Genomic DNA, 12,890 nt, shown 5'->3' on the forward strand with positions numbered 1-12,890 from the left:
TGGGGGCACCTAGACTGACTGTTGGGGTGTCAGATGTGCTGTGGTCATGGGGGTGCTCCTGTGGAGGGAAGGAGCCCTCATGGGTCTGGGAGTGTGGGGAGATCCCTTGGGAAAGAACTGAAGGCTGGGAATGTTTTTGAGATGGAAAGCCATGATGGCTTTGAGCTGTGTCCCTGCAGGAATGGGGAGCCCTGACACAGGGTTCAGCCTTGTCCCAGGAATACAACACCACCCACTGCTCCCTGAGCACTGCCCTCATCCCCCCTCAAGAAGACAACCAAACACACTAAGTACCTTGGGAAGTTTTTAATTGCACTGTGAGCACAGGGCAGGTCACCACAGGACTGAACAGAACAAAGTGGTCTCAGCTTTGGGTGGCAGCAGAGAACAGAAGGAAGTGCTCTAGGCCAGCTCCTGCCTCCCTCTCGAGCTGCACCTTCACTACTGTAGTGGTGATGTGGAGGCACTGGCCAAATGTAGGAGGGGGAAAAAAAAAAGGGGAGAAGTTTCCCTTGGACTGCCCTCTCCTCTCCTGGAAAAGGGAGTCTCCACAGCCAGCACCTGCCCCAAAGTGGTTGTGTACCCACACCCCTGCCACCTCAGGCCATCCCAAGACAGCAGAGACCCCCTGAATTGACACTAATTCACAAAGGCTATTGTTTCCCTTAAGCAGGTCAGTTGGAGCCAGGGTCAGTTCTCTAGCTAGGATACGAGCATCAGCAAAGGCTGAACACAGGGACAGAGCAGGGACAGGGACAGTGACATTGCCAGCGCTCAGAGCGGGACACTTGGCTTCAACTCATTAACAGAACACAACTACAGCGCCGTGCCCGCCCCCCCCCATGGGCCCTGGCCCTACTTCCCCGAGAGCTGCTCGTAGAGCTTGGGCACGTAGTCATCCCACTCGGCCTGGTAGCAGGTGCCCGCCACGGGCGCCCCCAGCCCGTACTTGCTGCGGAAGGCGGCCACCTTGAACTTGGCGCGCTTGTCCCCGGAGCGGTTGGACAGCACGGGCTCGCTGCAGGCCAGCTGCTGCGCCTGCTCGTACACCAGCCACACGTAGCGGTGCAGCCCTGCACGAGGGAGGGACAGCGTCACCCCTGCGGCACCCACATGCTTTAGGAAAAATCCTTTGGCTAGCGTCTTTTCGCCTGAGAAGCTGAGAGGCCTCAGAAACAAAATGTAAACACTGATTCTCTGCTGCTGTGGAATGCAACAGGGGCATCTTTGATTGGTCTCATGTGGTTGTTTTTAATTAATGGCCAATCACAGTCAGCTGTCTCAGACTCTCTGGGCAGTCACAAAATTTTATTAGCATTCCTTTCTTTCCTTGCTAGCTTTCTGAGGAAATCCTTTCTTCTGTTCTTTTAGGATAGTTTTAATATATCATTTTCTTATATCATAAAATAATAAATCAGCCTTCTGAAACATGGAGTCAGATCCTCATCTCTTCCCTCATCCTGGGACCCCTGTGAACGCCACCCCACCCCTGCACCCCAGGTGAGCCCGCAGCTGCTCAGGGAAAGTGCACTAGACAGGCTGGATCCCTGCTGCGTGCAGCCCCCAGCAATCCTGCATGGATTGTTCCCACAGGCTTCTCCCCGCCCTGCTGCACTGGGTGTGATCCACACAGCAGCACCTGGGAGCTGCTGCAGGTACCGACCTGTTCCCTTGGGAGGCCCGGAGCCAACGTAATCCGACATCACGGTCCCGCTGCCCACATTGTTGCCCTTCATGTTGGTCACCAGGAAGTGATGCCACTCCCTGAAAGGAGAAGGCACAGAGCAATCTGGCAGAGCCACAGATAAGAAGAACCTTTTTTGTCACTCCAAGCTGCTGCTTTTCCATGAGGCTATCAGCATGGAGTAACAAAGAGCTGCCATTCCTTGTTTGTTAAACCTGAGGAGCACCAGTCCCAGAGCAGGCACCGCTTTGTTGGGATGCACAGCCTGCCAAAAGAAGCTCCATGTGGCTGCGGGAAACCCACAGCCTGACCTCGGAGAGTGGGGATTCCACACACTGCTGAGGCTGACTTGAGGAAGGTGAGCTGGTCCCAGAGTTAAGATTCTGCCAGCAGCAAAGACCTAATTCCAACTCACATATGTGCTAAATTAGAGCAAGCAGTAAATGCTGTGCAGCTCCAGCTACAACAGACCTTTGAGCATCCCTGATAAGAGCAGCTGCTCCTCCCCATGCTGTCCCTGGCTCAAGGAGAGACGCAAGGACGATTTCTGTGACAAGCCACAGCCCCACAAATGCACCTTAGGCAGAGTAGAGCCCCGCCTTCTCTTTAAACCTCTGCTCTGCCCAAGAGAGATGCTCCTTTTTCCCCGTGCAAGACCCGGAGCTGTCCATCCCCACTACCTGAACTTCGGGTCCTTCCGACTGGGCGCATCAGGGTCTGTGAGAACCAAGGTGTAAAGCTTCTGGGGATCGCAGCCGTCCCACTCGATGCTGGTGGGGCGATGCTGGACCTGCAGGGATGACCGCGTTAGCACCGGCCGCGCTGGCACCGCCAGCCACCTGCCCTGCACACAGGGCCAGCACGGCCTGCGCTGCCAGCGACACCCCAGGGCTTCAAGGCCATTCGTGCCAGCTCGTCCCGGCTGTGAGAGCCACGGGCCTTCCCCCCTGCGGCACGGCCGCCCCCGCAGCTCAGCCCCTCTCTGTGCCCCGAACCCGGGGAAGCTCCGGCGGCAGCTGCCGGAGCCACAGCGCAAGAGGCCCGACCGCATCCCGCCATTTTGCCGCGCCAACCCCCGCGCGCAGGGCCGGGGTGCTCACCTGAGTGGGAGTGAGCACCTTGCCCAGCTCGTCGATCTCCACGGAGCCATACTTGACCCTCAGCGGGTGTGCCGGCTTCTGCTCCACCTCGGAGAGGCTCAGCGGCCCGTCCCACTTGGCCAAGTCCACCGGCATGGCGACGTTTGTGGCTGCGACGGCGGCGGCTCCGAGCGACCCGTGCCCCTTGGCGGAGGCACCGCCCCACTCCGCTCCCATTGGTGGAGACGCCGCTATGCTCCCCTCCCATTGGTGGAGACGCACCACCGACCTCTCCCGCGCTAGCTCTAAGGCGCCCCCAGGCGGAGCCGACGGGGGCCGGCCAAGCTCCGGTTACCTGGGCCAGCGCTGCCATCCCTCCACTAATTAGTTAATTAATAATTAATGTACCAGGGCCCAGTGGGATAACCCTATGGGTCTCAGCGCTCCGCTTCACGCCTGCCTTGGTGCTTCCAAGCTGCCACGTGTAAGGTGTCCTGGAGAAACCCGACGATAGTTGCATGGTTACGGTCCTCGCTGCGGGGTTACACAGAGGAACAACAGTTTATCTGCCGTCTTCGCGTTCCGCGGCTTGTGGGGTGTCTCTAAGTGGGTGGATTAGAGCAGCTCTCTGGACGTGCGGGTCGCTTACCACTCAGTGAACACCGCTCAGCGCACACCGCTCAGCGCACACCGCGCTCTCCGGTTCAAACACTCCCGACCCGTGGGCGGCACCGGCGGCAGCGCCGGCCCCGCTCTGCTGGGGCGGCCCCACGTGGCCGAGGGGGGTGAGGTGACCCCAAGATGGCGGGCGCCCCCAGGTTGGGGGGGCGTCTCAAGATGGCGGCTGCCCACAGCGGCGGCCGTGAGGCGGCGGGACCCGATGGTTGGACAAACCCCATCACGGGCCCCTCACGGGCCCTGGCGGGCGGGTCCCCCCGGCCGGGCACGCCCGCCCGCCCTCCCCAGGCCTCTCACCGGGGCGGCGGCCGGGCAGCACCGCCTCCGCGGGGCTCCGGCAGCGGCGCACAGCCATGCAGCACCTCGGCGGGATGCTGCCGGCGCGGCTCGTCCTCGCCCTTTGCTTCTGGAGGCTGGTGTCGCGCCGGGAGGCCGCAGGTAGCCGGGCTGAGGGGAGGGGAGCAGGGAGCTGTGTCCCTTTTCCTGATCCTGGTGCGCTCTGGTGGGTTTTGGTCACCTCAGAGGTCCCTCAGCAGTCCCGTAAGAAGCACCCCAGAGGGCTGACACAGATCAGATACGCAGGTCTTTGCTGTAGAAGGCGGCTTTGCCCCTTCCCTCCATCCCTAACGCCGTCCCTTCTCTCTTGCAGGAACAGATGAAGTGGTCTTTGGGCAGGTGGGAGGAAGCATCCTCCTCTTATGCCGCAACGTGTCCAAGGAAGCCACCGAGGTGGTCTGGTTCCAGGGGGATCCGCACTCCTTCCCGCCCCTCTTCTCCTCGAGGGTTTCCTTCCCCCGGGATGTCCGCTTTTCCCTGGTGGACAACAGCTCCCTGAGCATCACCGAGCTGCGTGTGCAGGACGAGGGCAACTACACCTGCAGGGAGGTGCTGAACAAGACGGACCACGAGCACAGGGTGCAGCTCCTGGTGGCCAGTAAGTCATCCCCACAGCTGGGCTTCCTCCCCTCGGCATTCCGCATCCCCGAATTCGTCTGGCACTGGTGGAAAAATAATATTTAGGAAGAGCAAACGGCTTTGTGGTGCAGAATCTTTCTCACATCCAGTCACAAGCACCAAAATGTGTGTCCAAATGGTCTGTCCCAGATCTAGCATGTGGAGGAGAAAGGGCAGCTCTCAAGTCCTTGCTGTGTCTCTTCTTCATTGCTGGTGATAAACGAGTTTTTGGGCACGACTTCTATTCTCTGAAGCTATTCCATGGGGACCTTTTGCCTCAGAGTCTGGCTGACTTGAGTCTCCGTCAACCTTGGGCTCAGGGCCGCTGCTTGCTGTCTTCTTCCCCTTGTTTGGGACAGATGTGCTGTGCCATCCTTTTTGTGGGAGAACTCTTCCCACCTGAGGAGTCTTACATTGATGGAAGCACGAAATTCCTCAGGTTTATGTGGGAGCAGTGTCCTGGGAGTGTACTTGTTGTCAGCACAGGCCAGTTCTTTCAGCCCCTCTGTGTCTTCTGGGTCTCTCTCCCTTTTCCATGTCTATTTCATCCATTCATTCCCTTAGAAATGTTCGGAGCACAGGTGGAAGTCAGGCTGGAAAACACTCCAGCCAATGAATCCTTCCTGCTTCTGCCAGGGAACCATTTTTTTTGCCCTGATGCCTCATGTATTCCATGGGAACAGCCCCTCCAGATCTGGTGCTACTCTTAGTCCCCTCAGGATTGGGAAGAAGGAAAATCCATTGCATTTTGTCCCTCTGTACTCCCTTGGCCCTTTCCTTTCTGGCTGCTCTTTCCATGTGTGAGACCTGTTTGCCTTCAGGGTGTTCCTTCTACCTGTGTGTAAACACTGCACCTGTTCTGTACAGATTAACCTCTTGAAATAAAAATTCTCTTCCTGCAGCAAGGAATGTGCAGATGGGGGTGTGGAAGGGTTGAACCCCAGGCTGCTTCAGGGAGTGGATATGTAGGCACTGAGCTGAGGAGTTGGGAGCCCCAAATGGGGAGCACTGGGGCAGAACACTTGGGAGCAAAACAAATTTATGGGGTGCCAAGTGTTGGTGCTGCACTCTGAACTACATTAATTAGTCTGGAATTAATTGTATCACTAATGTCTGAGTACAACAAAGGTGATGTGGGCATAGCCTTTGATAGGTGAGAAGGAGATTTCTGGAGATGCTTTGGCTCAGCAGGAGGAGCATCAGCAGAAGTTAGAAGTTTAACCTCTGACCTGTAGCAGGGCCCTGTTTTTTCACAACCCCTGTTGGTGGAACATCTTATCCTGGCCTGGAGCAAATTTTGGACAGGGACTTGGCACTGCTGTGGAAGAGCCTCCCAGGATATGTAGAGGTTTTTGGTGGGAATAACCAGCTGAGAGTCTTCAGCCCATCCTATGGGTGCTACCAGAAAGTTCTCTTTTTGTTGAAAAGTGCACTTTGAAAACCCCACAGGCAGTAAACATTCTAGTGACAGGCCAAAGGTGCAGCCCTGCCTTGGGCTGTGCTTCTGTGTTTGTTTTGGATGGGAAGCACCTGTGAAGGAGACATGCAGTTCCACACCTCCAGGGATTCCTTGGCACATTTGTGTGGGTTGATGCAAGAACTGTTGGCTCTTCTGTGGGTCAAACCACAACAGGTCTTTGTGGGAGCAGGGTTGTGCTGGGAGAGCCTGGGAGTTCAGGATGTAAAGCTGATGGCTTCAGGAGACTGTTCCTGAGGTCAGCACAGAAAGTGCAGCTCTGGCTGGACATGCTGGAGGGGCTGTGTCCACCTGGACATCCTGGATGGGCTGTGCCCCATTGATGTGAGGCAGTTTCTGCTGGTTCAGGCTGACAGGATGCCCTATTAACCACAGCCAGGGTTTGGGATCAGTTTGATCCTCCCCAGAGGTGGGACACAGGGAGTGTTGCAGAGAACTTTCTTGCCAGAGTTGAGTGGTTTCAAAGATCACCTGAGGTGTGTGTACAGTTCCTGCAGAGACAAGCCCATGAAGGTGTGTTCTTGCAGCTCACATGAGAGTTTGTCGTGTTTTTTTTATTATTATTAATTCAAATAATTTCAGAGTCCTCTGAATAAATGCTCCCCAAAATAAGTCTCAGCCATCCCTCTGACACCTCTGGTGTGGGGCTTGTTTTGGTTTGATCTCTTGCTGGGGTCTTGTTCAGCATTGCATTGGGCACAGTGCGTTCATCCTGGCTGGATCAGAGTCCAGAATCCCTCTGGCAGTTAAATCAGCACGTGTGTGTGTCTGTGTGTGGAAGGAGCAGCTGGGAGAGAGCCAGGACTGTGCCTTGCTCTCAGGTGATGACTCAGTGGTAGCTGTGCCATGAGGACCAGGGCAATGGGATTCCATTCTCCTGCTGTGTTTATCTCATTTCCATTGGATAAAACTGTGGCAATAACTTTTTCCCTCCCTTAGGGCTTTCTGTGGGGACTGTGACAGCCCCTCTTGGTCCCTGCTGGCTGTCACTTTCAGCTGTGCACACCTGGGGCTGTGGGATGCAGGTCAGGGAGCAAGACTTGCAGGGAAACAGGAAAGATTGTTCAAGGGGAATGATGACAAATGAATTCCAGCCCTGAATGTGTCTGACCACGTGCTGTCCTTGCTGACAGATCCACCACAGGCAGCCCCAAAGTGCTGGGCTGAGAGCTCCTCGTCGGGGCTGATGCTGCAGCTGTTCTGCAGCTGGCCTGGAGGGTACCCCCACCCCACCCTGCACTGGAGAGAAGAGGGGCAGGATTTGGAGAACTCCAGCTGGGTCATCAGCTCCACCAGCTCCTCAGACACCCACGTGGAGACGCTGAACAGCTCCCACCTCTCCCACCGGAAAGTCTTCAAGTGTGTGGGCAGCCACGTGGTGAAGCAGGAGCAGCCTGCCTGCACTGTGGAGATAAGTGAGTGGATTTGCTGCCTCACTAACTGCTCATGAAGCTGGTGAACGGGGGGGCAGGTGGGTACCCTGGTCATTCCCTGCTCTCCAGAGCACTGAGGAGGTCAGGGCAGGCAGGAGGTGGCATGGCAGGGCACAAGTGCAGCAGGAGGTACAGATGTCCTGCAGCTGAGCTCCATCATGACCAAGGTGTAGCTGTGTTTTGGGCCCATCTTCAGGGGCCAACAAATTTCACCCCAGCAGTGTTTTCACCTGTGGAAAGCTCCCACACACCTGTGTGAGAGGTGATTTGGGGGCTGTGAACAGCTTGAGATGAGGTCTGGTAAGGGTGGGTTTAAGGGTTGTGTGCACCCTTCAGGCATCTCAGGGATGTGAGTGCTGATGGAAATCTGGGCTGTATTTATCCTCCAAGGGTTGTCAAGGCTTCACAAGAGCTCTGCTGATCCCTAGGGAAATAATACCTGGGCTGCTCTTCTCCTCTCTGCCATCTGCCTGCTGGCTACCCTCAGACCACTTTTCCCTGGGGGTGTGAAGACAGGTGTCAGAAGGGACTGAGCACCATGAAAGCTGCTCAGGTCACCCCTTGGGAGGCTCCTGAGTGAGCCAAATGCCAAACCCCTAGCTCGACTTCCAGACTCCTGCCTGCCTCCCTGCCTTCAGTTAATGATTATTAATCAGCCAGAAGCTTGATTGCTCGTTATGTTAATTGCCTCCATTCCCTCCTTGACTCCTGTTTTTGTTTCCTCTTCCCCCGGGGCTGTTCAGAACTCCCTTCCCTGCAGTCTGAGCCCCCTCAGACCTGCTTTGTGGGTGACAATGTGACCCTGACCTGCCGGGTGACCGAGGGCACGCCGGCAGCTCGGCTCAGCTGGCTGCGGGACATCTCCCAGCCCGAGGAGGAGATCCAGCCTGGGGGGAGGTTCCTCATCGCCCAGGAGGGCAACGTGTCCCGGCTCACCATCCAGAACTGCTCCCAGGGCACCGACGGTGGCTGCTACGTCTGCAAGGCCCAGAACCCCGTGGGGCTCAGGGAGCTCTTCGTCTGCCTCACGGTGAAGCGTGAGTGGGGCCGTGGCAGGAGGGCCTGGGGACACCTGAGAACTCCTCATCCATCTGTGTCCCCTCTCTGCAGAGCCGGTGAACATCGTTGGGGTCGTGGGTGCTGTGGTGGTGCTGTCCCTCCTGACTGTTCTCACCGTCACTGGGGTTGTCTTGTACTACAATCCCCTCCTGTGCCTCAGAGGTAGGGGTTGGTTCCTCCTTCCTGGGGCTCTATCCCTGACCTGCATGTCCCTCCCCATGTGCTGGAGTCAGTCAGGGCTTCCTGTGCCATGTCTGGGCCGGTCACCTCCACCTCTGTGCCTCTGCATGGGGCTGCCTGTGACCGTCTGGGTCACAGATGCACAGATGTGGAGGCAGGATTGGCAGGAGTTGTCCAGTCCAGTAAAACCAGTGTCACTCCCAAAGATGTAGTAATCACCTATCTTCTGAACAGAGACATAATTCTCTCCCAGGATTTTCCTGGGAAGCTGTGAGAAGCTGTGAGAAAGCTCAGAGAAAGCAATTCTTATCTTAATCTCTGCACCTGTTGTTGTGCACATGTGGAATGTGTTAGAGAGATTGTTTACCAAGGAGTGATTCACCAGAGTCCAATTAAGGATAGTGTTTTAATTTATTGACCAATTAGATCCACATGTGTGTATCAGACTGTCTGGCAAGGGTGATGGGTTTTCTGTATAGTATAGTAACAATAAAGCATTTGATCAGCCTTCTGCAGTCACAGGGTCAATGCTCATGATTCCCCATTCAGGGGCACCCTGCTGCTATACAGAGGGGCAGTTTCTAATGTTGTCTCTCTTTTCTCTCCCATTCAGGTGCTGCATTCAGGTGAGTTGACATTCCTCAGCCCAGTCCCTCATGGCACCACTTCTCAGCCTTCCTGTAGGGCAGGGAGCAGGCTCTCCTCAGCCTTTCATCCAGCTTGTTCTGCTGTTCCCAGGAATGCAGACTCAGGGGATGTCCTAGTGCTGGTGGACTCTGAAGATGACGAGGAGGGCAAGGGGTCTGAGGAGGCCCTGGGCAGCTGCACTGAGCACGAGGCCATGGCACTGGTGGGTGGGAGCAGGGCCCAGCCTGCTCACCTGAACCACCTCACAGAAGGTGAGGAGCCCCTGCTCCCTGCTGAGCTCTGGCTCTTCCCAGAGCAGCTGCCAGGGAGGGAGAAATGCTTGATGGCTGTTGTAGCTGAGATGCTACTGCTCTGTGCCCTGTGTAGGTGATGAGGACGAGCTCCACAGGGGAGTCTCTGCTCAGGAAGTGAGAGAAGAGACACGAGGCTCATAGCTTCTGTCCCTCCTTGAGGAAGCACACAGAGCTCCAGCTGGAATCCAGCATCAAGCAGGCCATCATTGTGTGTGGCTGAGCACAGGCTGTCAGTGTCCTGTCCCAGGACACTTCAGGCACCTCTCTCTCCACCTGGCACTTCCACAGTTTGATTCCGTCCTTCTCCAGCCTTGTTTCTCCATTTCTTCTGTCTTCCATTTTCCTCCTTGTCTTGGGTGTCCCTAAAACAAGGTGACACCCAGCACAGGCAGAGCATAGGACCACCCCCTCACTTCAGTGCCTGTGACGGACTTGAATTCCCATGTGGGATTCTGGCTCAGTCCCCATGGGCAGCTCTGGGATGGACAAAGTCACCACAGGGCCACAGTGGTCCTGGGGCAAAGGAAGAAACGAGGGCTGTGTGGGCAGGACATGGCTGACACTGACTCTGGGAAGGCTGAATTGTTTGTGTTATAAATATTTTCCCCCTCTTCCTTCTGCAGTGTTGCTCTGTGTCTAAGTCAAGAGTTAATCTGTTCCTTGTCAAGTGTGGGTGTAGGATAATGGGGCCATGGGCACACATATGGGGGGACAAGGGGGCCTGACAGCTCACAAGGGGTCTAATGGCTTGTGCAGAAAGGAGGTACTCCTGGGACATGCAGAGAGAGGCAGGGTCGGTGCTGTGGGTGAAGTCAGGGGGTCTGAGCCATCCCTGGGGTGTCAGAACAGTGTGAGCTGGGACAGGGACAGCTGGGGACAGTGGTTGGGGTCTGGCTGTGCACAGTGGTCTCTGAAGGGCCATGGAGCCTGAACACGGTGTTCTGAGGGGCTGAAGCAGGTCTGAGGGCTGGAGGGAATGGAGTGTGGGTGGAAGGATGAGATGGTTTGAGAGTGGGAGCCTCCCTGCAAGCAGCCCTGGTGCATTCCCTGTGCCCAGCGCCGCGCCGTCGCAGCGGTGCTTGGAGCCGAGCCAAGAAAATCCCAGGGAGCTGCAGGAGCCTCTGGCTGCCCCTGGCAACTCTGTTGTGCTGCCAGCACCTCGGCAGTCCCGGTCCCAGCTCCTCTGCAGGCCCCTGGGCGAGGAGGAGGCACCGCCGAGATGGACCCGGAGCTGGAGGAGCGGGTGCGAGAGGCTTTCCGGGACAAGCTGCGGCTGCTGTGAGTGACAACCCTCTGCCCTCCCCGTGGCAGGTGACCAAAGGGCTGGCAAGCAGGTCAGCGTGTCCTGCGTGCCCCGTGATCTCGGTGTGTGTTCCCATCTCCGGGTGCCCCTGCCAGGATGGCTGCCAGGGAAGAGAAGACACTGCAGCCATGGGCTGGGGCAGGCAGGGCGATTCCCCGGGGTCTAACAAGAAAGTTGAGATTGAGGTGCAACCTGTCCTTCCTCGGGGAACAGCGCTGGTGCTGGGGGGCTCCAAGTAGGGGAGGGTGAAGTGGGAGGGGTGGGTAAGAACGTGAATGCAGGCAGGGATAAGCCTGTGTGGCTCCTGACACCCGGGGCAGAGGGCCAGGCTCCCCGCGCAGAGCGGTGGCCCGTGACAGCCCTGCCCGTGGCACGGTAGCAGATGCCCTGCCAGGCTTTCCTTCCGCAGCCCGGCCGAGCTGCACGCAGCCCGTGGCAGGACGGAGGCAGCGCGGGGCCCGGCCACGCTCCCTCCATCCACCCGTGTGCTCCTGAAGAGGCGGGAGGTGGCGGAGGTGGAGCGGGAGCTGCAGAACCAGCGGCAGGTGAGGGCGGTCCCGGGCGCGGCAGGTGTGCCGTGGGGACAAGGGGCTGGCAGGGGTGTCCCCAGCTCCCCTCGGCTGTGCACAAGCGCGGGCGATGCTCCAGGCACCCTGCCATCCCGCAGGAGTTCCAGCAGCGGATGCAGCGCCTGGCGCAGCGCCGGCAGCAGCTGGCCCGGAGGCAAGAGCAGCACCGCGAAGCCGTGCTCAGATTCGACTCCTTCCTCAAGGTGCCGGGCCGGGGGCCGGGACCGGGGCCGGGCCGGCCGGAGGGTGCCCGCTGACCCCGAGCCCTTGGCGCAGGCGGTGGCGGCCCGGCGGGAGCGGGAGCTGCGGCGGACGGGCGAGGAGCGGGCGCGGGCGGCAGCGGAGCAAGAGGAGAGCGCCCGGCTGCAGCGGGAGCTGGAGCGGCTGCTGCGGCACCGGGAGCGCCTGGCCCGGCGCCTGCGGAGCCTCCAGCCCTTCGGGGACTACCTGCGGGACGTGCTGGCCAGGATGGGGCAGGTGAGCGTGGGCTCCTGCCGTACCACCCTGCGTGTCCCCAAGCCCCTTGGAGGGGTCATCCCTCCAGCCCTGCAGCCTCAGCCGCCTCCCACTGCCCAGTTCCAGGACGTGCCGGCCATGCTGGTGCATTTCGGGGTGCTGGCGGGGGCGCGGGCAGACCTGGCACGGGAGGCAGAAGCCGGGCAGGAGCAGTTGGCCCAGGGCAGGGCACAGCTCCAGCGGTACCGACAGGACACCAGCATCCAGCTCCTGGGCACCAGGAACGAGCTGGCCCGGCTCCACGCACGCCTGGAGGCTGCCCACCAGGATGTGCTCCAGTGGGTAAGGGGGATGTGGGGTGCCCCAGGACCCCCAGGGAGAGGGGCAGCAGTACAGACCCCAGTGTGCTGCACAAAGAGATGCCCAATGTGGTGGAGGTGCCAAGGTGGGCTGCACCCTTCTGGGCTGAGCTGAGGATCCCCACTTGCCCAAAAAGCAGCAGCTCTGTATGGGGGGGATACACAGCCAGGATTCCTGGGTCCTCCAGGCCTGGCCTGAGGGGCACAGAAGGACACAGGGCAGTGGCCAGGGGCTCACTCTGTCTCTCAGGAGTCCTGCTGGACCCACATCCAGAGCACAGCCAACCAGAAGACCCTGCTGCTGTGGCAGATCAAGCTGGCTGTGCTGAACCTCTTCCAGCAGACCACTGCACAGCTCAGGATCCCCACGGACAGAGCCCAGGAGGACACAAAGGCCCAGCTGGACATGGTCAGCACAACCCTCTCCTTGGGACAGTGGGGCTGTGGACACACAGGGGCACTTCCATCCCTGGATGGCTGTGGCATCAGGCTCCCATCTCCACAGGTGCTGCTCTGCATGCAGGCCCTGACTGACATCTGTGCCACTGGCACCCACCCACAGCAGCACAGGAGTGCCAGGCTGCTTCGGGGCCAGGAATAGCCCCTGGGGGCATCTGCCTGCTCCTGGGGCTGGGGTGGGGCTGCCAGGGCCAGCATGGAGCCACAGAACCCCTGTGGATGGAGGTAATTCCTGCAAGTCTGGAAACCCCATGTCAAG

The 12,890-nt window shown here is 58.6% G+C and overlaps 3 protein-coding genes across 3 annotated transcripts; 2 read left to right on the forward strand and 1 right to left on the reverse strand.

The window, feature by feature from the left end:
• Positions 1–291: 291 nt before the first annotated feature.
• PEBP1 (phosphatidylethanolamine binding protein 1) lies at positions 292–2,998 on the reverse strand. Its single transcript, XM_050980374.1, has 4 exons — positions 2,785–2,998; positions 2,365–2,474; positions 1,664–1,764; positions 292–1,073 (listed from the first exon to the last, which is right to left on the reverse strand). Exons 1-4 carry the CDS (start codon positions 2,917–2,919, stop codon positions 856–858), a joined length of 564 nt encoding a protein of 187 aa, XP_050836331.1. The 5' UTR covers positions 2,920–2,998; the 3' UTR covers positions 292–855.
• A 767-nt stretch (positions 2,999–3,765) lies between these two features.
• VSIG10 (V-set and immunoglobulin domain containing 10) lies at positions 3,766–10,092 on the forward strand. Its single transcript, XM_030230090.2, has 8 exons — positions 3,766–3,879; positions 4,091–4,375; positions 7,006–7,287; positions 8,049–8,342; positions 8,416–8,526; positions 9,158–9,170; positions 9,283–9,443; positions 9,559–10,092. Exons 1-8 carry the CDS (start codon positions 3,795–3,797, stop codon positions 9,624–9,626), a joined length of 1,299 nt encoding a protein of 432 aa, XP_030085950.1. The 5' UTR covers positions 3,766–3,794; the 3' UTR covers positions 9,627–10,092.
• A 612-nt stretch (positions 10,093–10,704) lies between these two features.
• On the forward strand, positions 10,705–12,773 carry CFAP73 (cilia and flagella associated protein 73). The gene is made up of 7 exons (XM_050980734.1): positions 10,705–10,763; positions 11,198–11,333; positions 11,456–11,560; positions 11,634–11,834; positions 11,934–12,155; positions 12,423–12,581; positions 12,678–12,773. The coding sequence occupies exons 1-7, from the start codon at positions 10,705–10,707 to the stop codon at positions 12,771–12,773; spliced, it is 978 nt and encodes a 325-aa protein (XP_050836691.1).
• Positions 12,774–12,890: the final 117 nt, after the last annotated feature.

The sequence above is a fragment of the Serinus canaria genome, chromosome 15 (assembly GCF_022539315.1).
Source record: "Serinus canaria isolate serCan28SL12 chromosome 15, serCan2020, whole genome shotgun sequence".
Classification (NCBI taxonomy): domain Eukaryota; kingdom Metazoa; phylum Chordata; class Aves; order Passeriformes; family Fringillidae; genus Serinus; species Serinus canaria.

Bases quoted from the DNA above. Each gene is read 5' to 3' on its own strand.
- PEBP1 (XM_050980374.1), bottom strand. From the start codon at position 2,919: ATGCCGGTGGACTTGGCCAAGTGGGACGGGCCGCTGAGCCTCTCCGAG. The intron at 1,765-2,364 runs GTAGTGGGGATG...TTCTCCTTTCAG, and splicing joins CGGAAGGACCCGAAGTTCAG to GGAGTGGCATCACTTCCTGG. The intron at 1,074-1,663 runs GTCGGTACCTGC...TCCCTCGTGCAG, and splicing joins CGGGCCTCCCAAGGGAACAG to GGCTGCACCGCTACGTGTGG.
- VSIG10 (XM_030230090.2), top strand. From the start codon at position 3,795: ATGCAGCACCTCGGCGGGATGCTGCCGGCGCGGCTCGTCCTCGCCCTT. The intron at 3,880-4,090 runs GTAGCCGGGCTG...TCTCTCTTGCAG, and splicing joins GTCGCGCCGGGAGGCCGCAG to GAACAGATGAAGTGGTCTTT. The intron at 7,288-8,048 runs GTGAGTGGATTT...GGGGCTGTTCAG, and splicing joins TGCCTGCACTGTGGAGATAA to AACTCCCTTCCCTGCAGTCT.
- CFAP73 (XM_050980734.1), top strand. From the start codon at position 10,705: ATGGACCCGGAGCTGGAGGAGCGGGTGCGAGAGGCTTTCCGGGACAAG. The intron at 10,764-11,197 runs GTGAGTGACAAC...TTCCTTCCGCAG, and splicing joins CGGGACAAGCTGCGGCTGCT to CCCGGCCGAGCTGCACGCAG. The intron at 11,561-11,633 runs GTGCCGGGCCGG...CCCTTGGCGCAG, and splicing joins GATTCGACTCCTTCCTCAAG to GCGGTGGCGGCCCGGCGGGA.